Below are 27,219 nucleotides of genomic sequence, written 5' to 3'. Positions count from 1 at the left end.
ACCAACTGTCCCAGATGACTGATTCAGTTGATTGTGGCTCCTGAAATCAGATTGGGAGATATAAGCCCAGCTGGGCTGAGATCACTTGTAGACTGCAGGAGCTGTCTACTGATGAAATCCCATTGGAGTCTCTGGGGCACAGCCCGGAGTCTCTGCCTTGGGGTCTAGTGTGCACTTTGACTGCTACCAACTCCCAGCGGACCCAGAGTGGAAGAACTGTCTGCAAAACAAAAGTTAATTCATTTCCCCAGTTTTACTACTCAGAGATCCATGAGCTGAAAAGTGAAAGCTTCTGTCTATTCTAGTTCCCAGCATAACCCACCTAAGACAACACCATGCCATTCAAACTTATAGGCTGAGATGCTTCCCACAGTCTTGGTGTGACCACCTACCCCATTTCCAGTTTGTTTTTTAAAAATGCTTCAAAGAACTAAAGGACCCTATCAATGCCATCCTTGGGGAACCACTATATCCAATCCAACTTCCCCAGCAATTGATGAAGCTGGGTGGAAACGAACCCAGTGACTCACTGAAGGCCACACAGTTAGCCTATTGTGGAATCAAATCACAGGCCATTCTTAGGACTCTAACTTAGGGCCCACACCCCAAAGTCACCGGCCTGTCTATAGTGAACTCCTTGAAGGAAGCAGAAACAAAGGCAGAAAATAAAAATAGCTGTCAGAAAAGAGCCCAGGCCTGAACCCAGCCTCAGCCTCCACGCATACCCCAGCAGGGCTGGAGGCACAGAAGAGGCAGGGAAGGCTAACTGGCCTCCGAGACAAAACCTCGACCTTGGCCTCCTTCCCTGCCACCTCTACCCAAAATGACAGCAGCATCAGCAGCGACGGCAGCAGAGTGAACGCCGCCTCGGCACTGAAGCCTGGTGTCCAACCACTAATGAGAAAGCGCTGATTTGGGCAGAAATGGGAACCAATCATGCAGAAGAACCTAAGGCTGGGGTCTAAAGTTTTTTCTACCCAAGGCCACAAAAACAAATTAGCCAAGGGTTACACACATAAGAAGCAATTTAATCTCAGTTCTTTCTTCCTTAGAAAAGTGTGAAATGTGCAACTTGCCTAAGTCTGTAAATTACATGTGTACGGTGAAAATATTGGTGATAAAAGTGCAAGAAATGCTAGATGTAAATGTTAGCTCCACATTTCTACTAACTGGAGGAGGGATAAATAATAGCAATGGAATGAGGGAGAGCAAGGAGTCAGGGGCTGCTGGGAGGAAGGGGAGAGGAGAGACAGAGACAAAAAAAGGGAAGAAAGGAGAAAGCCATAGGCTTGGAAGGCTTTGCTTAACTTCTAGTGTTCTATCCTCTTCACCTGGGTTATGGTAATAGAACTTTACACTTAATGTTTTTTTTAAAAAATACAGGTTAATTATTATACAGGTCTACAGCTGCTTTAATCTCAAAATGCTAAACAAAAGCCTCCAAAGAGTCAGGGCGGGACTAGATGACTAGAGAATGTAAAAAGGAACCTAATAGTTTTCATCAGAAGCTCATGAAGGAGGCCTCTGGCATGGTGGCCAACACAGACAAGGCCATCCAAGGCTGTGCTGAAACAAAGTAGAATGGGTTCCCTGGTCAGGGTCCTGAAACATTCTGCACCGACAGGACCAGACCTTGAGGTCCGAAACTTGAACAAACTTCAGGGTGAGAAGGCATCTGAAAACTGGGACACTGGAAGAACAACTGCAGGAACTAGCGATGTTTAGGCTGGAGGGTGGGGAGCCCGTGACTGCTCTCTCTCTCCAGGTACTTGAAGGAGTGTCATGTGCATCTATTCTGTGTTGCTCCACAGCGTGCAGGTAATTACAAAGAGGCAGTCTGCCACCCAGTGTAAAACATAAGACGGTCTTTAGATCATTACAGCTGTCCCATAAAAGAATGGGATGCTCGAAAACTTGTGAGCTCCCTGTCCCAGTAAGCCTATGAGCCAGAGACTGCTAAGTGGCCGTCCGCAAAGAGTTTCATACATAAACAGTGCTGGATGATTATTAAATGAATTAGTAATATTGTATGATGAAGCCCTGCAAAGAAAGCTGAGTCTTTTCACCTCCTAAAATGCTATGGTTTGATTCTTTCCTCTTAAAGAAGCATTACTTGCTTAGGTTACAGGCCCGGTTTACTCATTCAACAATCTTCAGGGAGTATCTATCGTATGCCACGCCAGGCACCACGCTAGGTGTTAGAGATACAGCCGTAAACAAAACTAGGTGCCTGCCCTCATGGGTTTACATTTTAGCTGGGGAGCCAGATAGTAAACCAATAAACGTACACACCTGTATATAATGTATATTAGTGCTACAAAGGAAAAAAGGAGAGAAAAGCAATAGTGACAAGGGACACTACTTTAGAAAGTGCTTTCAGCAGAGACTTGAGGCCAAGCGAACTGTGAAAAGCCTTCCAGGCAGAAGGACGGCCAGGGCGAAGACCCTGAGTGGGAAGCACAGGTAGAAATGAGCCTGATCTACACCCCTGGGAAATAGCCTATGGGAAAATGTTTTGATCACAAGTGTTTAGAGACACACGAGAAGTAATCGGAATATCTGATGTGGTTCCAGGCTTTACTACTTAGCAACTGTGTGGCTTTGGGCAAGACTTCACTGAGACTCAGTTTCCCCATCTATAAAATGGCAAGAAGAATCCCTACCAAGCCCACGTCTCCTCGGGACCCAGTGAGATAACGGGCATGTAAGTGCTTGAAAAGTCACACTGTCCTAGAGGTCCCTGGAGTTAATTTTATGAGCACGTTTCTTACCCAAGACCTCGCACCCCGGAGAGCAGACAGGGTGTTATGCAACTGAGCCCCCCACACTGCCTTGCACTTAGCTCTCAATAACTGTTTGCTGAACTGAAAAGCATTAAAAATAACCCGGGGAAAATGTTCTGCCGTTTCTTCTCCCTATTAAACTGTAGCACTTTGCCAGAATGCTCCAGAACAGTTTCTCTTCACCATGGTCCTTCACTTCAGGGGAAGAACCAACTGAGTCACATCAGGGCAGTGTGTTCAGGGGATAAACTTCCAGAACTGGAGACGGGAGTAAGTCCGGACTACTCCAGGGAGGGCTCCATGTTCTCTGTGCCACCTCGACCTTTCGGGCCAGGCCCGGCCGCCAACAGAAGGGACTGAGGACTACCCTGGCACAAGTCAGGGCCTCCTGGGAAAGCCCTTGAGAGCCAGAGGAATACACAATATCCACAACATTCCACTGCAGATGAAGAAGCTTTGCTCAAGTTCAGCTGCCTCACTATGCAGATGTGGAGACTGAAGCCCAGGTAAGTGGAATAGCTGGCGCAAGGTCACTTCTTGGATTTTTCCCTTTTCAATTTTTTGGCTAACACATCCATTCTCATGGTTTCAAAATCAAAAAAGTATAAGAAGATACACAATTCTCCCTCCCATCCCCTCTCGTCTGCTCGGTTACCTACCCCACCCACTAAGCATCCCTCCAGAGTGTTTACACACACACAAATTCAGGATCTTATTTTCCTCCCTTTTACTAAAAACTAGCATGTTATACTAATCTTTGCTCTGCCCTTTTTTTCATAGAGTTCGTTTATTTTCAACTATTTTCAACAGAGTACATTTATTTTCAACTATTTTCCATTGTGTGAATGTGCCATCATTTTTCTTAACAGTCCCTTGTTGATGAGTATTTGGGTTGCTTCCCATCTTTTGCTATTAAAAATAATTTTGCGATATAGATAAGCCTGCACGTGTCATTTGCATCCACCCAGCTTATTGATGAAAGCGCTGGAATCAGATCCTGCTTCTGACCCACAGGGTGGCACTCAAAGAGCCATGCAGTCCTACAATCTAATAGGCTCACCACCGTCTTCCTATGTGCACAAGTTAACCTCCTTTCATTCGATAAATACTACTTAGAACCTACCAAATGCCAGGCACACCACCAGACATACTGAAGACATACCAGGTGTCGGGGATACAATGATAAAGGTATTCTTGCCTTCTGTCCCCAGAGTATCCAGTCTGGAGGGACAAGCAAAAAGGACCATTATAACATATAGGGGCAATTCAGTGCCTCAGAAACCATCTGACCTTTCTGGGCCAGTATCCCTGTCTGGAAATGGGTGTCCACACATACAGCTCAGGGGTGTTCTAATGGATCAAAAAGGCAATGCTTGCCACATACCTGGAAAGCAAATCCCATGCAAGGCTTGCCATGGGTGCTCAATAAGGTGTACACCTCCTCTTGCCCCAGAGGAGTCTTGGTGAAGGCAAGGTCAGCGAGGCATTCCAGGCAAAAGGCACAGCATTGTCATGCCCATTCCACAACGAGCAATACTGTTTTCTTACAAGAGTCTGGAATATACTGACACTTATTTTTGAAGCAGCACCTAAGTCCCTAATTATGTCTTAGCCTGCTTTTTATTAAAGAACCATTTGCCCTTCTCCCACTTTCCAGACCCTCCTCGGTATGTCTGAGGCACCCTGGGTGTTTCTCAGCCGTGTGCACAAGCCCTTGAGTTTGGCATATGTCAGAGTCATAAGGGAAAACCCAGACACATTTCTTAAGGCCCTGGCACAGAGAGGCACGGGCAGGTACAAGGGAAGTTGATTTTACTGGGATATCACTGAAAGTGTAAAATAATCATTTAAATAGGAAAAATATAAGGAGAAAAGCCATTAAAGCTCACATTTATTTTCTTACTTTTATGTGCTGTATTGCACAAGAAAACATTTTTAAAAATCAGAAATTGTGGCATTATCTGTTTTGCTTTCCCAGGAACACGAAGGCAGGAGATTTTATGATAGAGAAGAGAAAGCAATGGCAGTCAGTGGTCTAGAGTATTTCCATGTTATCCCAAAGTAGCTCGGAGGGGGCAGGAGGTCAAAGCTGAGATTCCAGGTTAGATGAAGTGGCTTTGCACCTTGGGCTAGTTATTAACCTTTCTGAGCCTCAGTTCTCTCATCTGTTAGTGTGGGAATAATCCCAATCAGCTTGCAGCATTTCTGTATAGATCAAAGAAGAGTAAATACGGTGTCTGGCACATAGGTACTCAACAGGTAAAAACAAACAAAACACATATAAAAGATATTATGTTTTCCTCACTGTTTAGTAAAATGATGAAAATCTAGTGTCTTCCTTTCAGAAGCTCAAAGGAGAACACCAAGCATGAATTATCCAGCCCCCATAATACTGGGAGGCCGGGAGGCTGTTTTCCTAACAGGCTAATTAGCAAAGTCTTACTTCAACCAGTATCTCCTTTCAAATTTACACAAGATGCCTGCTTCTAGATGAAAACTATCAGCCAATTATGGCTCATCCTGGTCCTTGGGAGAGGTGGGTGGCCAGCCACCGTATTTGTGATCGCTGACTTAACTGGGGGCTTCTCTCCCCCATCCCCTGGGGGCCCTCTGAGTCCCGTTTCACTATCTTTGGTCAGAGGCATCAGTAGGGACTGGGATTATTCCCAGTCCACACAAAAAGCACCTGGACCCCCAAACCAGAGTGAGAGAGCCTGAAAGGTCCAGATGGAATCCAAAAAGTAGCAATGGGCTCCTCTAAGATAGAATACTGCTACTGCGGTGGCTCACACCTGTAATCCTAGCACTCTGGGAGGCCGAGGTGGGAGGACTGCTTGAGCTCAGGAGTTCGAGACCAGCCTGAGCAAGAGTGGGACCCCATCTCTATTTTCAATTAAAAAAAAAAAAAAAAAAGGAAAGAAAAAAACACTGCTATTTCAGAAAGACCAATGGAAATCCCATTCTGATAGACAGCGAGAGCCTGTGGTTACCAAAATTGGGCAGCATCTCTGCCTGGGCAGGAAAAGCCCAGCTTCAGGTAGTCAGCCCTCGCCTTGCCTGGAAGACTGATTGATAGTTACAGATGTGTTTAAATTTTCTACCCCCTCCCACACCAAGCCATAAATGAGAAAATAAATCTATTATTGTTAATAAATGCAATTTAGAAGTCCAAATCTCTCAAAGTGTGAGTCTTGAGGACAGTAAAACACACTCCAGGAGGAAAAGGCAGAGGGCCAGTGCCTGCAGCTGATGTGAGCAGAGCACTGGCCAGCTGCTACACTTTGTCCCTCTTTCGTATCATTTCATCTTTCCTACTAATCACTGCATGAGTTTGCACCTTAACCTTGTTGGGCCTTAGCTTGCTCACCTGGGCCTTACCTTGCTTATGGGGAAGATGACTTGTAAGGTACTTCTAGATCAGATAAGCCACAGTTCCGGCTCATGGGGTCAGAAGTCCAGTGTAGGTCACTCGAGTGTCTGCTCAAATGCCACCTCCTCAGAGAGGCCTTCCTGGACCACCCATCCCCTTTAACACAGCTTTATGTGTCTTCATGGCACCGTACCACACCAGCTGCCATGCCTTTGTCTGATGTCACTACTGACATCTCCCCCCATGGCTTGGAAGCCCCATGTGGGCAGCATAGGTTATATGCTTGTCTAGTTCACTGCTGTAGCTAGAATGCCTAGAACAGAGCGCCCAGTACACAGCAGGCATTCCTCAATGTGTGTGGAGTGAATGAAGGAATGAATGAGTTAGACAAGCCTAGGGGTCAACAAGAAACATGGGGATTCCAATGCTGTACCACCCTTTACCATCTGGGCAACTCTGGGTAAGCCATGTAACCCTTCTGCAATATTTCCTATTTGCAGAAACCACCCCATTTCCCTGATTAACATCAGACAGTAGCCGGCCAATGCTGCTCATCATCAGGGACATGTGTGGCCATAATAAGCCTCCTGGGGCTAACAAGTCATTTGCCTGATGCAAGTCTGGTTTCTGGAAGAGTGGGCACCTCTCAGACCAAGATCCACACCTCGCTGGAGTCTGCTACGGCCACCCATCAAACTCACACATTCTCACTTCCACATCTGACCTTGCCCTGCGGTTGCTCCTGACAATGGCCACACGCTGGCCACTGGAACTGACGGAAGGCTCCCACAGAGGCCAACTGCCTAAAGCAAGTACCCTTTTGGCATAAAGAGGGCAGCCAGCATTGCATTTCAGCTCCTGCCACCCCCGCCCCAAACAGCAGCCCTGGAGGGCTCTCCTCTAGAAGCCTCCCCAGAGCCACAGACCACACCTAAACGTACAGACACACCAGTACTCTTGACCAAGACACACAGAGGCATGTCTGCAACAGAGCTGCAAACTAGATGGGGGCTGAAAGGAGCAGAACCGCTCATTATGGCTGCAGGCCAAGCTCTGCAGACAGGCTTCATCAGGCCCACCAGAGACAGCTGGGGAGCTTTACAAAGTACATGCCTGCCCAGTCTTCCAAGGCCACATCCAGGGTACACCCAAATCTCCACAGGGAAGGGGAGACGTGCAGAAGTGGCAGGAATGCCCGGGTGGCTGTGATGGCCAGTTCCTGGCCCTCCATATGGAACAGGCCCCTGTGCCAAAACACACAGACCGTTCCCACAGGCAGCCAGGGGCAGGCTGCAGAGCCACATCTGCCATCATCGTGGAGCTTTCCTCTGTCCCGGCTGCAGGGGTCATGCTGGCTTCAAACACTCTCAATGCTGCCCTCTGGCAGGGGGACCAACAAAGAGAGGAGTCACAAACGCACACCCAAGAAAGTGCCACTGGAAATATCCCGGAGGAGAATTCTGCTGTGTGACCTGGAAGGAGGACTTTTACCTTTATGTCACCTGGGTGGACACAATTTGTTCCCTTTGCTCCAGTGAATCAAAGAGGACTTCCTGGAGAAGGGGGCCGTCTCAGGAGCTGTCCGAATGAAAGATAAAGGACTAGGAGAGCCTGACTCAGAGTTCTGCAGCCAGGAGGGGAGTCCAGAGGCAAGAGGGGCTGACGTCACAGAAGGACAAAGCCAGGCGAAGAGCCCCCACCTGAAGGGAGGCCCTGGGGCAGGGGACACGAGCAGCTTGGCTTGTAGCCCTCCAGTCTCACCTCCACAAAAACCTGGAGTGGGGAGCTCTGTCCTTCCCCTGGGCACCCCCTGCTCCAGCAGCTCCAGGTCCAAGAACTGCTTCCCACCACACACACCATCTCAGACACCGAGTAAGGGCCTTATTCGGAGGGCTGGCTCCACCCCCACCGCCCCTGTCCAAACAGCTCACGCAAGCCTGGGCGTTAGAGTCTAACCTTCAGGGTCTGTCTACAACACACACCTGCACAAACCATATTTCTCTCAGTTCTGACAACAACCCCTGCAAAGCAGGTATTAACATTACTGTTATTCACCATTTTACAGATGTGGCAACCCAGTCTCAAAGAGGGGACCCACCAAGCCCCTCAACCTACAGTCCTCAGGCACTGCACACTGCACCTGATTGCTTGGGCCAGGGGTGTCCTCCCTCTTACAAAAGGTCCACTGGCCTCCCCATCGTCTGGAGATGAAGGATGGGCCAAGTCCAGTCTTGATAAATAAGTCCCACTCGACACTCCCAGTAGCAGCCACACAAGATACATGTAAACAAAAAATGACAAGGCTGATGAACAGACCGTGGGTGTGTGGGAATTCCCCAGGGTGGAGGGCCATTGTGGGGACAGGCCAGAGTGGATCTCTGCACCCCAGCAGGTTAAATCCTGCATCCTCCTTTCCTTTTTCCTGTTTTCCTTGCTCTGTTCTCCTCTGGTTTCCATTTAGTTATTTCTTCCTCCCTGCTGGGAAGCTCTGCACCCTGCCACGATGGGGTGGTTCCCAACTGTGCTTCAGAGTCCCCTACAGAGCCTTCTAAAAATACATGGAGAGGGCACCACCCTGGGAGACTGATTCAGTAGCTGGGGCAGAGCCTGGGAATTTCTTCAGAGCCTCCTCCCGGTGGTTCTGACCCACAGCAGGCCTTGAAATCTTCTTTACTGATCACGCGCCTCCTTCCCTCCTGTGTGGTGTGCTCTACCACCCCAAGCCCAACCCCAACACAGGAACTAGGCAACACCACTCTCTGTAACCACGTCCCCCACGCCTCCCTGCCCAGGACACAGGGACTGAATTCAAGAAATAAAGTTTGCTACACAAATACTTAAGTGGTATTTACACAACTCCCCACCTGATTCTGGATGCTGGGCACACAGGCCATGTCAGGAAAGTGGGCTCCCCTCACCCCTCCCTTCCCAGCCACACCACTTGGGCTTGCTCGTGAGGCCATGGCTGAGGGGAGAGTTGGTTATGTAAGGTGGAGATGAGTCTCTCCCCTAGATCCACGGTTCCTGATGAAGTCTGAAAGCAATCCCTCTAAATTTACAATTACAGGTCCTTGCCTACACCCCACCACCCCCTACTCATGCACACGTGCACTGTTCTCATAACTTCTGCAGGAGGCAGCAAATCCAGAAAGCCATACCTGGACACTGCTGGCTGCAGAGAGTTCCAGCACAACTTTGCTGAAGGCTCACCCAGAAACAGGGCAGGCCTCTCTTCTAAGCTTCACGGTGCACCCCCCATCCCTGCTCTTCCAGCCTGCAGCAGCAGATCCTGCCTCACTTGTTCCCAGCCTGAAGATAAGTAGGAGAAAGCCACCCACGCACCCACTGGCCCCGAGTCTATGGCTGATGGAATCCTCTCACCATAGCCACTTCTTGATTTCTCAGGATATTTGCAGGGAGAACCCAGGGGTTTGCCTCTGTGGGACCCCAGGGATAACTGGAGGGGACTTTGGCAGATCTGTATACACAGCCTAACCAACCTGATATGTGGCAACGGAGCCTTGATTTGCTGGGGATCTCAGGCAAGCCAGTTTATCCACGGGGGACTGCGAATGTCTCCACCCCTACTCATCAAACACCTGGGCTGGGAAGATCTTAATAAGGAAATAGTATCTGGCAAGGTATGGGCATTTCTTTTACAGCATGACCTTTCGTAACTGAATTAAAAATAAAACAAGCAACTAATTAGAGCAGTGGTATAAGACTGCCCAAGACTATCCAATGGGATGTAGGAAAAAAATATCAGGACTCAGTATTTTTTAACTTATCCTTTTTAATTTATATTTTTGGCATTACATTTTATAATGTACATATCTATATGCAGTATATGTGAATAATCCATAACTACAAGGTAGACATACTGGGACTTAGGTTCAAATTTTTACTGATAAGGGATGCAAAAGTCAGAAAAATGGGCAGACCACTGAGCTGAGAAGGTGTATGTCACCTACCCAGAGGCAACTCAATCAGGAACTCACACCAACCTGGGGCGCAGGTGGGGGTTGGGGGAGAATCCGTGTTTCAGAGGCTTCATGCTCGGTTTATCAGACAGTGGGTGATGAAAGTGAAAAGAAGGTGTAAGTACCGCATGCCTTCACTCTATCAATACTTCTAGAATGGTTATCATGTGCCAAGCACAGTGCTGAGCTTTGAGGATACATAATGGTGAGCAAAAGCAGGTCCCTTAAAATATGCAGTGCACCCGCTATGCAGGGGGACAGATACTAATTAAATACTCATAATCTGGAATGTATAATTACAAACTGAAGCACTTTGAAGAAGTTCTTTAAGAGTTTTGTAACAAAAGAACCAGACCTAAACCTGAGGAAGGAGGATGAAGGAGACAGTAAAGATGATTAGATGCTAACCAGATGACGGTGGCAGTCACAGCATGGAGCAGGTTTGAGGGAATGAGAGGCAGCTGGTGAGGCCAGAGCAGAGAGAAGGGAGACAAACGACAGAAGAGAGGAAGAGGTCAGCAGTGGCTACACGACGCAGGACCCTGTTGGTCTTATTGAGGATTTTGGACTAAGAACAATGGTGAATTCTAGGTATGGGGTGACATGATTATATCTGTGTTTTGATAAGACCATCCTGGCTGAAGTTGGAAGCATGGCTTCCAGAGGACCAGACCAGGATGCAGGACATCAGCTGGCAAGCGACAGAGGCTATTTTAAATCGACAGGACTTGTGATGGATGGAAAGAGGATCACGAGTGTGTGTGTGGGAGGTCGGCAGAGCAGGGTACACAGGTCATGGGCTTTGTTCGGACTTGAGAGCAAGATGCTGTTAGGATACCCAGGTGGAGGTATCAGGCGGGTCTGGAGCTTAGCTAAGAGGTAAAAGTCAAATCCCAGGCAGCACAATGCACCTGCAGCTGTCAGTGAGGATGAGATTTCACAGGGAGGGAATACGGAAAGAGAGGGCCCAGGGCCCAGGCTCGACTGAGTCCATGTTTCATGGCTGCACACAGGAGAGCAAAAGGACACCAGAAACTGAGGAGTGACCAGAACCGGGGGAGATATACCAGAGCCAGGGAGAGCCAAGGGGGGGCATAGTTCACGAAGGTCAAGGATGCTGGGCACTGTGTCATGCAAGAGAAGAAATAAAGGCTTTTGGGATTCTCCGCACTATTTAGGAAACAAACCAGACTGAAGACAGCTGAGGAGTGAGAGAGGCGAGGGAACAGAGACGGTCACAGAAATTCAGGAAGTTAGAGTGTATGTAAAGAAGAGAGAGAGGGGCAGTAGGTACAGTACAGTGGGATACACGATCAGCCAAGGAGCCTTTCAGTTTGCTTCAGGAGGGGAGAAGCACCCTGAATTTGAGAAGAGTCCACATGAGAGGAGCGGCCAGGTGCCCAGGAGGAGAGAAGAACTGCAGGGAGGAATGGAAAAGACCCAAAGGGCCTCTGAGCTGGGAAGGAATTTAGGCGAGTCTGGTTGAGGAACTGCTTAGGAAACCAGGAGGTTTCAATTTTCTCTGTGAGGAGGACCTCCCAGCTGGGAGAGAAAGAGTGGAAGGTCAACGGGCAGCAGTTTGAGAAGTGGAGGTCTGAAACAGCTGCTGAGGACAGGGACAAAAGGAGCTGCCCAGGAGAGGGACGAGTCGTGACAATTACCTCAGTAGAAACTACCTAGAACCCAGTGCTGGGGCTGCCCCATGATGTTTAGATGTTACAGCTATTCCCAAATCTAGAAACACCACATTTACTATTGAAATTGCTTATAGGAAAAATAACTTCCAACAGTATGAATCTCCAGCTTCTAAACCTCTTTTCCCATGGAAAGAAATGTTACCTTTTCACATAATGTGCCTACTGGTAAGTTTTTTTCTTTCTGAGTGAATGCTAGCTATGGTGTTGTAGCAGAGCAGACCACAATGACAACAACAGCTAATGCTTACTGAGTGCTTGCTGTGTGCCAGACTGTGCGGTAGGTACCAGTACAACCTCATGTCACAGAGACCAAAGGGGAAAGCTCTGTGAGGTGAAGGGACATGCACGGCTGGAAGGGGGAAGGCAGGACACATCCTCAGGTGGTCTAGGTGGGAGACTCCGGGCCCATTCTTCTCTTCTCAGTGCTGGAGTGGCGGTGCCCCAGGCAACCAACCCCTCCACCGCCTCTCCATGTGCTGCACACAGAAGGATGGGGGCTGCGGACCCTGAGGGCACAGAGAAGGGGTCGGGGAGCACAGTTGGCGGAGGGCCACTGGCACAGCCAGGAACCAACCTTAGAAGGCACCTGTCTCGGGTAGGAAGTTAGGCTAATGATTCCTTATGCTGTGCAAAGGTTTAGAGCGAGAAAGAGCTGGACAGAAGGAGAGTGGCTTGAGACCATGAGCTGCGCTGGTTTAAAACAGGAGACATCACAATTGACCCTCAGTGGAGACTTCATAAAGCTACAAAAAGGCATCCTCTCAACCCCCCAAAACCAAACAGCAAAGTATCTGGGTACGAAGGTAACTTAATACCCACCTTTTAATGTCTTTCAAACATTAACAAGTAATGAAATCAATTTATGGGTCAAAACCAGCTAGCTTTCTTTTTAATGAATATTTAATAAAGTGTTTTACATGTAGTAAGGGAGCGAGCTGTCAGTTTTTTTGCATAACGTATGAATGTATGTACATACTGAGTAGTGGTGTAAAACACATTTCTTACAATTGGGATCAAAAAGTTTGAAAGCCACTGATCCAATTCAACACTCCCATTTTAGAGTGGAGAAAACAGAGGCCCAAAAAGGCCAAACAACTTGTCCAACATGGTTAACAGCAAAGCTGAGGACGGCATCCAAGTCTTTAATAGTTCTCTGGCAATTTCCTCACCAAACCGGAATCTCCAAAGGTAAATACCTCTGCGAAAAACAGCACTGACTTTAATCCACATTAGAGTAAATAATAGTAGAGTACGTAAGCCGCAGCCAGTTTTGGTAAAGGAAACGGTACACCAATGAATGCAGGGGGCAGCTGTGGTGCTAAAACAAAATAAATCCAAGGGAAAATAAGGGGGTTGTGGGGTGTGGCCCAGGAAACCGAGGACAGAGCTTGATGCAGTAGAATAAAGACATTTTATCTTATTTACAGACTCCGTATTAACAAGTATCATCAGGACAAACAGACCTACACAAGGAGGCTGCTGCCATGTCTGGGAAGGTGGCTCAGGGCTGTGGGTGCTTTGCTCATCCAGTTTCGACAAGTTTTATTAAATGAGAAGTTCTGAATAACAGATGCCTTCACAAATCGCCATCCCTGCCAGACTCCATCTCTTTAATGAAGACATCATTGTTGGGTATTCATCATTTGTCATATAATTCTATTTCAATGTGATACGAGATTCAGAATCAAGTCCATGTTTCTCTACTTGTCTGTGGGAGGAAGGCAATGGTGTTGGGGGGACTGGCGGAGGGCAGGTCCTAGGAGACTAGAGAACCAGCTAAAGCAGGGGGTGGACAGGCCAAAATAGGGGTTGGGGGAGGTGGCAGCAAACATCTCTAAGGGAGCACCCCCTCTCGACACCAGAATAATGAGCCTTCTCTTAAACCAAGTCAGAATTCAGGCCAGACAATTGGGCCAAGTTCATTCCACCAGGGCCCAGTCACTACTCAGAAACAAGCTCTCTGCTCCTTTCCTAAGTGACTGCACCAAGGTAGAGAGGGCAGGCACAATGGCAAGGGGACATCTGAAGAGGATCCTACACAGTCTCCGTAAAGGCTCACCACAGCTCCAAAGTTTTTATTTCAATGTGGTGTAATTAATTTGGACTGAAGCTCGAGGATGGCCAGCCCTAATATTACAAAGAAGGATGGCAGACTGTTTAAGTCTAGAGTTCGTCACCTCGAGAGGCTGGGTTTGTAGTTTGTTGTCATAGCACAGGCTGCCATTATAGGGAATAGGATTTGTCCCCTCGAATTTATCTCCTCCGCCTGGCCAATCTTATAACATTCCTTCCACTCACTAGCTCAGGCACAAGAGGCTAGAGGGGAAAATACGACCCTGAAACTCAAAGACATTTTGTTGCTGGTTCATTCCCCAGGAAATATGCACAGTTTAAGAGCAGCAGGCTGAAGCTAGAAATTCCAGGATTATCTGCAGTTTTCAGTGATCTATGCCCTGAGAGTCTGATGTTAGCTACTAGGTACACAGCTGCCCCACCTTATGTAGGCCTCAAAGCTCGAACCGTTATAGTTCAAAGCTCCTTCCCTCTACCTCTGAGAAGACATCTAGAATTTAAGAGTAACCACATAACTACAAGATACACAAAAATTTTTTGAAATATTCTGAGTATACAACATAAAGAATTTCAGGTGGCTACACAGAACTCCTCTAGAAAAGAGGAGTGCTCAATACTAAATGGCCAACAAAGACAATCTCTTTTCCTATGGAGGTTCTTAGATTAAGGTTGATTTCCACTAGGCGCCAATTAGTTAAAGGGCACGTACACAGTAGGACTTGGGAAGACCACATGCTAATATATGGCTTGCTTAAACAAAACACCAGATCCCAGGGGCCCTGCCTCCAATCTACTAAACCAAAGATTAGCAAACTTGTTCTGTAAAGGGGCAAGACAGCAAACTTTACCAAGAGGCAAAACTGAGAACACTACCTAGGCACTTTTATAACAAGAGAGAAAAGAGGCTGGGCCCGGTGGCTCACGCCTGTAATCCCAGCACCCTGGGTGGGAGGATTGCTTGAGCTCAGAAGTTTAAGACCAGCATGGGCAAGAGGGAGACACTGTCTCTACTAAAAAAATAGAAAAATTAGCTGGGCATCATGGCCCATCCCTATAGTCCCTGCCACTTGGGATGCTAAGGCAGAAAGATCACTGGAGCCCAGGAGTTTGAGGTTGCAGTGAGCTACCATGACACCACTGCACTCTTTAGCCAGGACAACAGAGCTAGGCAATGTCTCAAAAAAAAAAAAAAAAAAAAAAAAAGAGAGAGAGAGAGAGAAAAGACATTTCCACAATTCTTTTATTAATAAAATTCAAAATATATTGAGTACAATTTCTTTTTTGCAATGCAGGTCTGCTAGTGAGACGAGTAGAATTCTTTTGGAGGGGTAACATTTCACTTAATTGGGATTCAAAGTTAGTGTTCCATATAATCAAATTGATTGCAATGTTTATATATACAAATTATTCTTAACTCACGGGCTGTAAAAAACCAGGCAGCTCAGATGTAGTTTGGCAACCCCAGTGGTAAACCTATGTCCAGGGGCAGAGCCCAGGAATTTGCATTTTACATGCTCCCCAGGCAATTCTGGTAATGGGCTACGTGAGGGCCCCAATGGACTACACAATCCTCAGAGTTCCTACTGTCCACCAAAGGGGCCTCTGATTGTACAGCAGAACCCAGCTCTGCTGCTGCCAGTTGTTTGACCTCTCCAAACCTTAGATAATTCATCCTCACAATAGAGATATCGCACAACCCTTAAGGGGTTGTTGGGATGATTAAGTGAGACGATCCATGAGATGTGAGTAGTACGCTATATGTCCCAAATACTAAGACACGCCAATTTTGTTCAGTTTTTGGGCTATAGATGCAGACTGCGTAAGAGTGGCTCCTGCTTGTCTTCTCATTACCCAAAATGTGTCCCCCAGCACCTCAAAGGCCAGATTCACAGCCTAACCAGATGTGATGTGCCAAACCAAATTCAATGTATGGCTTTCCCCTTAAAATGGCAATCCACAGTGCCTCTGGTCCTAAACCACACCCCACCATCTTCAACCAGGGACTACCCAGGTCTTTATCACAATACCTTCAATTAACAGGAAACTCACTCCCTTCATAAGGTGGCACCACTCCAAAGTTGGAGAAGAAAAAGCTCTTCTCCACGTTGTCTTACAAAAAAAAGGTGCTTCAAGGGAGGCAATAGAGTGTAGAGGCAGAGTAGGCAGACTGGCTGTCTGAGACTGAATCCTGGTTCTGCCACTCATGAGTCATGTGCCTCAATTTCTTTACTTGTTATACGAAAATAATAATAGTACCTACTTCATAGTGCTGTTGTGGGGACTAAATTAACTGATATGTATAATCCACTTAGAAATGTGCCAGGCACAGCATGGATGCTATGTAAGCATTAGCTAATATTGTTGTTGTTGTTGTTGGTATTCTAAACCCGGGAGAAGCTCAAAGTCATGCCTTGCAGTGTATCTGCCTTGCAGCGTTATCTCCCTGAGAATAACACTATCACATACTGAGCACCTACTGAGGGCCAGATCAAACCAGTTTTGTTGCTACTTATTGATTAAATGGGATTATTGTTCGTTCCCATTTTACAAGTGAGGAAACCAAGCTTCAAAAAGGTAGGTTAAGTTAATCTGCCCAAGGTCACAAGGGTAGGTTAAACAAATCATCCTACCTCCTAGTGGCAAGGAGAATTCAAATCCACATCTGTGTAGTCCCAGAGCCCAGCTTCCCCATGGAGCCCCCCAGACTTCAAAACTACCATCCGCAGCAGCAGCACCCAGTAACAGAACTCAACTGACCGTGACTATACAGAACTCATGCTCAATTTTCTGCCTGTGAATTTCTGGTTGGCTTGCATAAACAGAAGTTAATATCATGCTACTTGAACCCAATTAGGCAGTAAGTCAGCCTGGAAAACATCATGCGATGTATTCCAAAGGTCAAGTAAAAGCTGGCTTCCAAGGCAGCCTTTGCTGGACATTGCCATGAAAGTTAGTCTCTATGTGGACACCAGAGTTCAACCAGTGAGGTGCTTAACCAGCACCTATATCGGCTTTTTAAAAGTCCCAGAGAGATAGACAGCAGCATCGGAGGACGCAACACGACAAATTTTCTGGCTCTTAAGTCAATAGCCAGAAGAAGACGGTTTACTTTTTACAAAAGCAAACTTTATTACCTCTCCTTTGGCTCAGGATCACATTTACTATTGTAGCTGCCTTCCCCCAGGCAAAAATAAAAGCGGAAAGGGCAGGAAAAGAGCGAGAAGGGCTTCTCTACCTCGCAGGGCGCCTGCAACACCCACCTGAAACGCGGAGCTCGACCTACCTTCCCGGAGAGCCCAGCCCAGGAGGGCGTTTCCCCAACACAACGACAACTCTTCCCTCCCGGGTAAGAGAGGCTGCTGTCCTAGGCTTCAGTGAGGGCCACTAGAGTCGCGTGTGCGACCCCCCTCCCCTAGCCAAAAAAAACCCTCTTGTTTAATTTTCCCCTCACCCTATCACTTCCGCCGAAGGAGCAAACACCACAGCGAACGGTTAGTCCTTAAGGCCACATTTAACTACGTCTAGAACGCCTGCAGGAGGAACAGCGAGATACCCGAGAGAAGGGCGGGGGAGGTAGGGAGCGCGATGGGGGGGGGGGGGAACACTTGCAAAGAGGATCGTCGTCCTCCCGGTGCAACAGCCGCCCTGACGCGCCAGCAAAGCCTCAGGCCGCTGGCGCGGGGTGAAAACCCCCATCGGGGCCCAGAGCACAACTGGGGGTCCCCGGAGCCGGCTCCCCCAGCCGCCTCCGCGCCGGAGGCCGTCGGGGCGATGGCGCAAGACTCCACTCCCCCCGCCCCCCACAGCGACAACAGCCACGGTGACAAAATGGCAGCCCGGCGCCCGGCAGTCGTGCCACAGGCGCGCAAGGGCCTCGGCGGCTGCCCCCGCCCCCCAATAACGCCACGGCGCCCTTCGGGCCCAGCCCCAGGCGGGCCTGGCCGTTAAAAATCGTAATAACAAATAAAACACCTGGAGCTCGAAACCAGCTCGGGAAAGCAAGAGGCCCGCCCGGCGGCGCCCGCGCCCCGGCCGGCGCGAAAGGCGCCCCCGCAGCCCGCCCGCACCCCGCGCCCCGCGCCGCATGGAGCCCGGAGCCCGCATTCCGAGCCCCGCGCACCGCGCCGGCCGCGCCGTGGGGGAGGGGCGGGGCGGGCTGCGAGAGACCCGGGAAACATGGCTGCTCGTCCTATTTCGGCGTCGCGGCGTGGCCACCAGCCCCCGGATCCGAGTTGGGAGAGGTTCTGAAGGTGGGTGTGTGGGGGTCCGGGGGAGCGCGGCGGGGAGGGGCGCAGGGGGCGCTCTCCCGGAGCTATTTGTCTTAAGAACGTTTTTTTAAAAATACAGTTCCTCCTCCCCCACCCCTTTTGTCCCTCTTTCGCTAGCTTTCTCCCCTCCCCCCCAATGTGCAGAAAGTGCCCCCTCCTCCGCCACCCGCGCCCCACCCCGCCTCAAGGCAGGGGGCAGGCGTGTGGGCCGGGAGACTCGGAGGCGAGGGGGCGAAGCGTGAGAAATCGCTCCCAGTTCGGCGCGGCGCGCGCCCCTCCCCCAGCACACTCGGGGAAGTTTAAAGAGCCGGTTCGACCCGCTTTCGATCTCGCTCCTAGTTGGCCAGCAGCGTTGACCGGGTTTGCCGGGCGAACCTCGCCTCCACAGCCGGCAGCCGCAACCCCGGCCCCTACTTGGCGCCCTTCCCCCTCCGCACAGGGGGCTTCCGGAAAGTACGCGGGAAGACCGGGCTCCGGCCCCCTCCCCCACCACCACACCCAGCCCCCAAATGGTCCGGCTCCGGGTCCAAGCCCCGACGAAACCCGCCAGGGAAAGCAAAAGCGCCCGCAAATTGTTCGCGGAAACTCCAGCCTCTCCGGCGGCACCCCTCCCCTCCGGCGGCCACCCCTCTCCCCGCCCTGCGCGCCATAAGGCACTCGCACGTCTACAATCCACAGCTGCGTTATGATGGGAAGGGGGAGACAAAAAGGATCTTGTTTTCAAAAGTCTCACTCAGGTTTGGGGGAGGAACTAGGGAAAGAGGAAGCAAGGCCTGCCTTCGCCAGGGATTCGGGTTTAACGGGCTGGAGGGGCGACAGGTCAGCGCACAGTGCTGCCCAAATCCCCAACTCTGTGGAACCCCAGCCACGGAGGCCTAGGGGTGTCCGCTCGCCCCCGGTCACCCCGGAGGGGCCGAGTGGGGAGTTGGCCGGCGTCTCCGCCCCAGACCCAGTGTCTCCACCGCTAAGCCGCCAACTCGCATAAAACACTCATGTTTGGAAGCGAGAGCGAGACAGAAATAAAAAAGAGCGTTCCAGTCACCCACCTCACCTTCCCCCTCCTCGGGTTGGGCTTTCGCCCGAGCCCCCCAATTCCCACCCGTGCAAGTTTCCTCCGGCCGTCTCCCGCCGCTGCCCAATCAATAACGGCGGCGAAGGCAAACTCCCATCGCGGAGCTGCGTGTTTGCCGTGCCCGCATAAACGCGGACCCAGCCAGTACCCACCACGAGCACCGGCTCTGGGCAGCTCGCGTCCTGACAAAGTTTCCCGTGCCCGTTTATCAACCGGGCGCCGAATGGCTGCCGGGGAGCCCACCCCTGAGAACGACGGGCCAGGGGTTCGAGCCGGGGGCGCCAGGGCCCGACGGCTGGCATCTTGGCGAGGCTGGAGGGAGCCGGGGCGAGGGGGACCGGGACGTAGCCTTCGGGCAACTTGCACTAGCGATCGCTCGAGGTGGGGAGGCGCGGGGATTATCTGTGTCTTTGCACGTTCGAAAATCCCTCCCCCTCCTTCTAATTTATCCTCCCTTCGAAGGAAAGGAAGAAACATCAGCATCTGGCCCGAAGGTGGGGTGGAAAGAGTGAGGGAGAGAGAGGAGGAGAGGCAGGGAGGCAGAGAAAGGGAGGGAGGGAGAGAAAGGGCGCGTTCACGAACACTACAAAGTTACAAATATGGCTCCCCCGTCTCTCGCCTCATCACTGCAAAGAAATGAAGACGCACTTTAAACTCGAGCCCTTCCCAACTCCGCGGCAGCCCCCTCCCCATGCGCTCTCCCCGGGGGCCTCGGCCCACATTTATCAGAAACTAAACCGGACTCGCGAAGCCCAAAACTTATTGTGTGTGCAAGCGAGCGAGCGAGAGAAAGGGAGGGGGGAGGCGCAGGAGGGGGGCGGGAAGGGGGATACATTTATAAAATATAAACCCCCTTTTTTGTTGTTAAATCCAGGAGGCAGCCCCTCTCCTCCTCCTCCCTCGTTAATCTTCCCCCCAGACGGAGTCACGGGAGCAGCGAGCTCCAAGGGTTATTTGCCTCGTTCTCTCCGACCCAAACGCGTGCGCCCGCTGGCCCCGATGGGTGCACACTCGCACGCACACTCTCGCACCCACACTCGCACACGCGGGGCACACGCACAGGTAGTCACACACCAAGGGCAGCGGCGGCGGCAGCCGGAACAGGCTCGGATGGCATTGCAACCCCCCAGCCCTGCAATTCATTTGCAGTCCGACCTCCAAACCCGCACCTCCCGGGCGACCCCCCTCAAAAAAAAGTGCCTCCCCCCAACGCGCACACACACACACAAAGTAGGAGAATGGACCGACAGAGATATTTTTGGCAAATGCTCACATCAGAGGGCGTCCTGTTCCGCAGCTCTAAATGAATCCGTTTGTCCATCTCCATCTCTCGCGCTCGCTCTCTGCAGAGGCTCCCGCGCCGGCGGAATTCAATCAATAAACCCCGAACCCACGGCCGCGCGTTTTAGGACTTTGAAGGCTCAACCAGCTCCGCTCGGTTCTCGAGCCCCCAGCACCCGCGGCGCACACTAACCTGATCACCGTGGAGGCGGGATCTGCGGCCCGCGGACGAGCGGCAGCAGCTTGAGCCAATCGCCGCCGAGGGTCTCCGGGCAACAGCCAATGGTGGCGGCGGCGGGGGGGGAAGGGACCAATAGATGGACTGCGCAGCCGGCCAGGGAGGCTCAGCCATTTGGTTGTGGTGCCGGAGACGGACCCCTTTAGATTTCGGGGCGGCTGAGGAGCGCGGCGGCAGCTCGGTGGCTGAGTGAGGGGGGTGGGCGGAATGGCGGGGGAAGGGAAGGTGACTGTGCCTCGAGGGCCGAGCAGCCTGGCCTCGCCAGCCCGCCGCCGCCTCTGCGTTCGGCCGGGGGCGGGGCCGCAGGTGCGTTATGCGAGGGGGAGGGGCGCGGCCGCAGGGGTCGGTTCGGGGTCCCCGCCGGGCCCACCGGGGCCTGCCCGCTCCGCACAACGGGGTTGCGGTAGGAGGCGAGTAGCGTGAGGTCTGGAGGCCGCGGGCTGCCGGGCGGGCAGGCCGATGAAAGGCCTGGAAAGAGGGGGAGGGGTCAAGGGTGCAGTGCGGGGGAGAGCCTCGTCATATTCTGGGTCCGGCAGGTCGAGCTGGAGGAGTGTAGCCCACCACCACCTCCGCCGCGGCCTCCAGTCCCCCGGCTGCGGCTCATAGCCAGCACGCCCCTTCCCCTCCCGCCTCGTCCAAGTCAGGCCGCTGCTATCGCCGCCCCTCGAATAAATAAGTAAATAAAAGCAAGATGCTTCCACCTTTGGATGAGTTACTGCGCGGTCTCGACCCTCCCCAAGAAGAGGCATTTCATTTTGCTGTCATATAAGGTCAGCTGGGGAAGAAGTGATCACCAAGAGGCACCGAGGATCTTATTTAGGCGATACATGAATGAGGACCATGGATTAAGAACTGTTGCTGGATATATAGAATATTAAAAAGTGGAAAAGGAGGGTGTTAATAACTCCTGGTTTTCTGGACCAAACATAATTTATGGGCTTTATAGACCTAGTGAAAAAGAACGGCGCACAGTTTATTCTAATCGTCCATCTGAGTCATTTGGTTCGATTTGGGTTGCCAAGGAAGCTCTAAGTGGAGCACTTTCTCCAGGTTTTTCGGTTTGCTTGTTTTGGGTATTTTTGAATCACATTAAGTTTTAAGAGACCTTAAAGCCCTGATTCCCACTGGTTTACCAACTTCTTATGGCTCTAAATTGGCTTCCTATGGCTGTTAATAGATCACGGGGGTGGTTGTCAACAAGGACAGATACATCTTTACCTTTCCACACAACTGTATTTCAGTGTCTATTTCTACATGTCTAAACTCTTACCCACATACCCTAAGGTAGTTTTTTTCTTTTTGGGTACATTGTGTTTATTTTTCAGAGACGTGGGTTCAAGGGAGATATAAATCAGTATGTATGTTGCAAATTTAAAATATTGTTGCATAGCACTAATACAGTTTCATTCTTAAACGTAAAGTTTAGGAGGAATTAAAAAGTGATAGAATGTAAATAAAACACATATAGAATGCTTACATTGGGGAAGAAGCTAGTAACTTTAATATTGCAACCTGATGGATTGCAAACGTAAAGTGCTGCAAAAAGCATTTCACTCAGTAGATTCTTTCAGATAAAATAATAAATGGAATGTGAAATCTGATGTTTACGCCTTAAGTAGCTGGGAAATGCAAAATAAAAATTAAAAGCCATTGTTTTATTTCATTTGAGTATAAATAGTATAATTTATTTGACTTGTTGACTTAGCTGACAAATGTGTCATCCTCAGATTTTGTTAATTTTATTGAAGCCTATTTCTGTAGTTGGAATTTATTCTTTTTGAATTGTATTGGCTTCCTTTTAAAACATGAACACCAAATTACCTGTCTTTTCCCATTGAGTCAGTTGTTATTTCTGGATATGGTATTTAAGGCTGTTTTCAAACAGAGTTCTTCATTACAAACAAGTCAATATGGTGTGTACAATTTATGTAACATAGGAGTCCTGAAGTTTATGTTCTCTTTGATGGTAAATGCTCATCTTCAATGTAAAATTTTAACCACAGTTAATACCACGTAGCTAGCAATGCGATATGAGACTGTTTCCAGAGGAGTAATCCTTTAAAAGCAAACCAATCAAATGCAGAGATGTGTCCCATCCAGCTCTGTTAAAAAGAAGCAAATAGCTCACTCCAGCATATAAGGACTGAAGATGAAGACTTTGAAGCTCAAACCCCCATCAAAGAAAGTATACAGAAACAAACTAAAATTAGAATTGAAAAAATCATGGCCTGATCACTAAATCAAAATATTAAATGTAACAGTTGGTTTTAGAAGCATCTTATACATTTTAATGAGAGCTTTTGTATTAGTGTTAGAAAATTGAAAGACAGCTTCACTGGATGTTACTCATTACAGAAGTTGAAATATCCAAAAAGCACATATAGCCAATGGAATACTTCCCATTTTCCCAACATACTTTGAAAGAAAAAAATTTCTCTAGCCAATGGAATACTTCCCATTTTCCCAACATACTTTGAAAGAAAAAAATTTCTCTTTTACAAATAGATTTATTTCATTTTATTTTATTTTTGAGACAGAATCTGTCACCTGGCTAGAGTGCAGTGGTGTCATCATAGCTCACTGGAACCTCAGACTCCTGGGCTGAAGCAATCCTCCTGTCTCAGCCTCCTGAGTAGCTGGTACTATAGCTGCGCATCACCATGTCTGGCTATTTTTTTCTGTTTTTGGTAGAGAAGAGGTTTCACTTTTGCTCTGGCTGGACTTGAACTCCTGACCTCAAGTGATCCTCCCGCCTCGGCCTCCCAGAGTGCTGGGAAAACAGGCATGAGCCGCCACGTGCCTGGTCTACAAGTAGATTTATTTGTAGTTCACTTGTAAGGAAATCTAAATATGATTTTGATCTTTTATTATCAAGAGGAAATAGGAATATAACACAGCTAAAGCTGACCCATTTGCCCCACATGACTCAACCAAATATTTAAAAAAATATATATATTACCCTTATATTCCTTGTTTTACAGGGTTGTTTCTTAAGTTACAGGGTTGTTTCTTAAGTTACATTTTATCGCACATTATAGTAAATAAATGCTCTGAATGGCTGTGCAATTCAGATAATAAGAAAAGAACCCCAATATCAAGGAATCTTGGCTGAATTGTGAAATAGAGTGGGAACAGGTGGAGTTCCTAACTACTGAGTGATTCTGCAATAGAAATTAGGTTATGAAAGATGTAGAATCTCTAACCTCTGGAACTGGGTTTGATTCACACTGAGAAGAATAAATGAGATACACAAAATTTGGCCCCCTAGAGAGAAAGACAGCCAAGGAAGGAAAGATATCTTCCTGCCTTCCAGAGTATTTTCCATCAAGAACCATTCCAAACAAATGAACAGCCTGTTTTGTTCTCAAAGATATATAAGAAATGGGTGTCCTTAGCCTCTTTTGATATCTATTGGAAAGTACTGTTTTATAAATACACACATGGTTGCTGCTGCCATTTAGCTCCTTTACCCTTGTTTGGGCTCTAAAGATGGAGATCCTTTGGTTAGCATCCTTTTTGAGTCAAACTAATGTATTCACAGTTCAACTTTTTGTTCCTCAGCTTTAATCACATGCACTGGAACCTCGCCATAGTACTTTTTTACCTACGTCATGGTTCTGCTTGGACCCCAAAGACAATGATATGGAAAAACTCCAGCCTAATTATATTCTCTTTTGTCTGTATATATAAATAGCTTTTAGAAATGTAGATTATTCTTTTGAAATCCATGGTAACAAATGTGAAGACTACTACATTTTGATTTGAATAACAAAATAATGTTGAGGCCTAAGTTCTAAAAAGTTAAATATTCCTAATATCTTTTGCTTATATAATAAAGCATTGAATGAATAATTTTTAAAAAGAAATATTTTTTAAAACATGATTGAATAGTTAAATATTCCTCATTTTCTTTTGCTAATAAAGCATTGGATGATTTTTAAATGTAATTTTTTAATCTTCACATATAAAATTTGGATCAGAAAAGAAAAATAAAAACATTTTTTTTTTAATTTTTAAAAAATTTTTTATCAATGGGTTGGTCATGGAGAAAAAGCACTGCATGAAAACAGTGATTATATGTGACTTTAAACATTAAACTAGTAAGCCCAGCAGGATGGTGAGTACCTAGTCCCAAGTGTGAGGGAGGCTGAGGCAGGAGGATCAGTTGAGCCAAGGAGTTTGAGACCAGCCTAGGCAACATAGTGAGACGCTATCTCTTAAAAAAAAAAAAAAAAAAAAAAAAAATTTAAACGAATAGTAGAAATCTTAAACTCCACTTAAAGATGGTTTATTTTGAAAAGGAAAAAAAAAAAAATTACCTGCACACTTGTTTGGAAATCACTAGAAATGTTGTGAATCCATTTCTTAAATATGTTTATTAAAGATAATTTGGGAGTACCAATCAGAGGAAAGTTTGCTTGCCATTCATCAGGAAGAAAACTAGAGCTATAAGCTCTTATTTTTAGTAAAAAATATGGCAGTAAAGGAAAGAAATAAATGCCTTAAAAGCAAATAATGGAATCAGGAGCTATAGAACAAAGACTGTGACTAAAGGCAATTTAGGTTGAAAAAAATAGAAATGCAATTAATTTAGAGTCTACTAATTTGTTTTAATCCTCCTGGGGTTGAAGTTTACCTTCGTGAAGAAAAGGGTACTAAGATCCATTATGGTATAAGAGGTAGAGATCAGACTTTCTAAGAAGTTTTAATATCTTTACTATTTGCAAATAGTATTTATAATTTTGAGCATACATAGTAAAATTGTCCTCTCAGATTCTCTGCTTTGTAATGGCAGTTATTATCTGTACCTCTAAGTAATGATCTATTTTTAAAAATGTATTCTACAACTCTTCTTGAATTAGAGATTAATTTAAAATGCAGTCTGAGAAATTAGTAAATTTTTAATTGTATTTCTAGTTGAAATATTGGGTCCTTTCAAGGGAGTATATGTGTACCCTAAACTTTCTCTGGAAATTCTGGACCTTAGCAACCTTAAGATAAAATTTTGAATTCGTTTGCACATGACCAAATGAGATAGCCATGTTAGGTGTTTGAGGCTTTTACCCAGCAGAGGAACACGTGTTTTATTCTTCTGGATTGATCTTCTGACCCAGTAATTTACCTGAATTATCTTATATGCCTTCTTGTGTAGGAGAATTATCACTTCTACATATATTTATGCAAAGGCAACTTGATGAAGTGTGATAAACCCTTTTTACTAGACTGGACCAACTCATCATGTCTGTGTTTGTGTGGAGAAGTAATGCTGAAGATGTCACAGAAGAGCAGGCAAATTCAGGATATAAGTGAGTGAAGATGTGTAACAGACATGTCAATTATGGTATCATAGCACTTTTATAATAGCAGAAGGAAGGAAAGAAAGAAAAGAGAAGAGGGGGAGAAAAGGAAAAAAGGAAGGGAAAGAAAGGAAGAAAGAAAAGAAAAGAGAAGAGATTCATATGCCCAGGAAAAAAGTCTGGCAGGGTATGTACCAAAAAATGTTTTTGAAAATTTTTTTAACAATGGCTCTGTATGAGTGATGAGGTTATAGTGAATTTTGGTTTGGGGGTGCTTTGTATTTTAAAAGTTTTTCAGTTGATAAGTAATTTTTGCAATAAGAAAAACAGTTATTTTTAACAGAAAATGTAGATGTAGTTGATAACTGGGATGTTTGTGCTAGTCAGAAGTTTTGGTTGAAGGCAACAGAAATTTACCCTGACCAATGCAAGCAGAAAGCAATTGTTACAAGGCCATCACAGAGCCAAAGCAGAACAAGGCCCAGGAAATGAGCAGGAAACAAGGGAAGCCGGGCAGCCTAAAGCACAGCCAAGATGACACTCTAGGTACTGTCTGCAGAGGACCCCACACCTCAGAAGTCATCTCTATGCTGTGGACTCTGCACCCCACCATGGCTGCAAATGATCTCTCAGCATCCTGCATTTTTGTGTCACTCCCTCGAAGTTCAAAGCCCTTGGCAGGAACATTTGCAGATGCCCCAGCTGTCAGGGAAAAAGATTATCTGCCCCCTTTAGCTTCCACAGTGGGATGTGTGACCCTGCCTCCTGTCTATTTTAGGATTCTGCCCAAACAAAGAGTATTCTGGTGCTAGGTGACCAAAGCTAAAAATCCACTAACATGTTCTAATACAATCATACTGTGAAAGTTTTCTAATGATCCACATTACCGGCATCTTAGCTCCTCTCCTGCTCACTACTGCTTACTGGGAAGAGACTGCATCACCTATTGAGGATCAATCTAAAGCAGAGCTAGTATCTGAAATCCTAATTTCCTTTCAGATGGTTCCCTATCCAAATCCTAAGTCAAAAGAAACAATATATTATTGTTGATGTCAATAAAAGACTTAAAGCAGAACTGATGATAACCTTAGAACTTTAAAAGAAATATCCCCAGTAGCGATATTTGATTTTAAATTACAAGGAATTTAGTCCTAAGGGAT

General features: G+C 47.6%; 1 protein-coding gene across 1 annotated transcript in view; it reads right to left on the bottom strand.

The window, feature by feature from the left end:
* ANP32A (acidic nuclear phosphoprotein 32 family member A) overlaps positions 1-20,717 on the bottom strand; it is a 39,299-nt gene extending 18,582 nt beyond the window's left edge. Inside the window, exon 1 of the mRNA XM_069482508.1 lies at positions 20,517-20,717. Within this exon, the coding sequence (XP_069338609.1) occupies positions 20,517-20,570 (54 nt within the window). The 5' untranslated portion in view covers positions 20,571-20,717. The remainder of the gene's footprint in view (positions 1-20,516) is intronic.
* Positions 20,718-27,219: the final 6,502 nt, after the last annotated feature.

Source organism: Eulemur rufifrons, chromosome 2, assembly GCF_041146395.1.
Source record: "Eulemur rufifrons isolate Redbay chromosome 2, OSU_ERuf_1, whole genome shotgun sequence".
Lineage (NCBI taxonomy): Eukaryota > Metazoa > Chordata > Mammalia > Primates > Lemuridae > Eulemur > Eulemur rufifrons.
The sequence above is the reverse complement of the archived record's forward strand: the minus strand, read 5'-3'. Positions and strand labels throughout refer to the sequence as shown.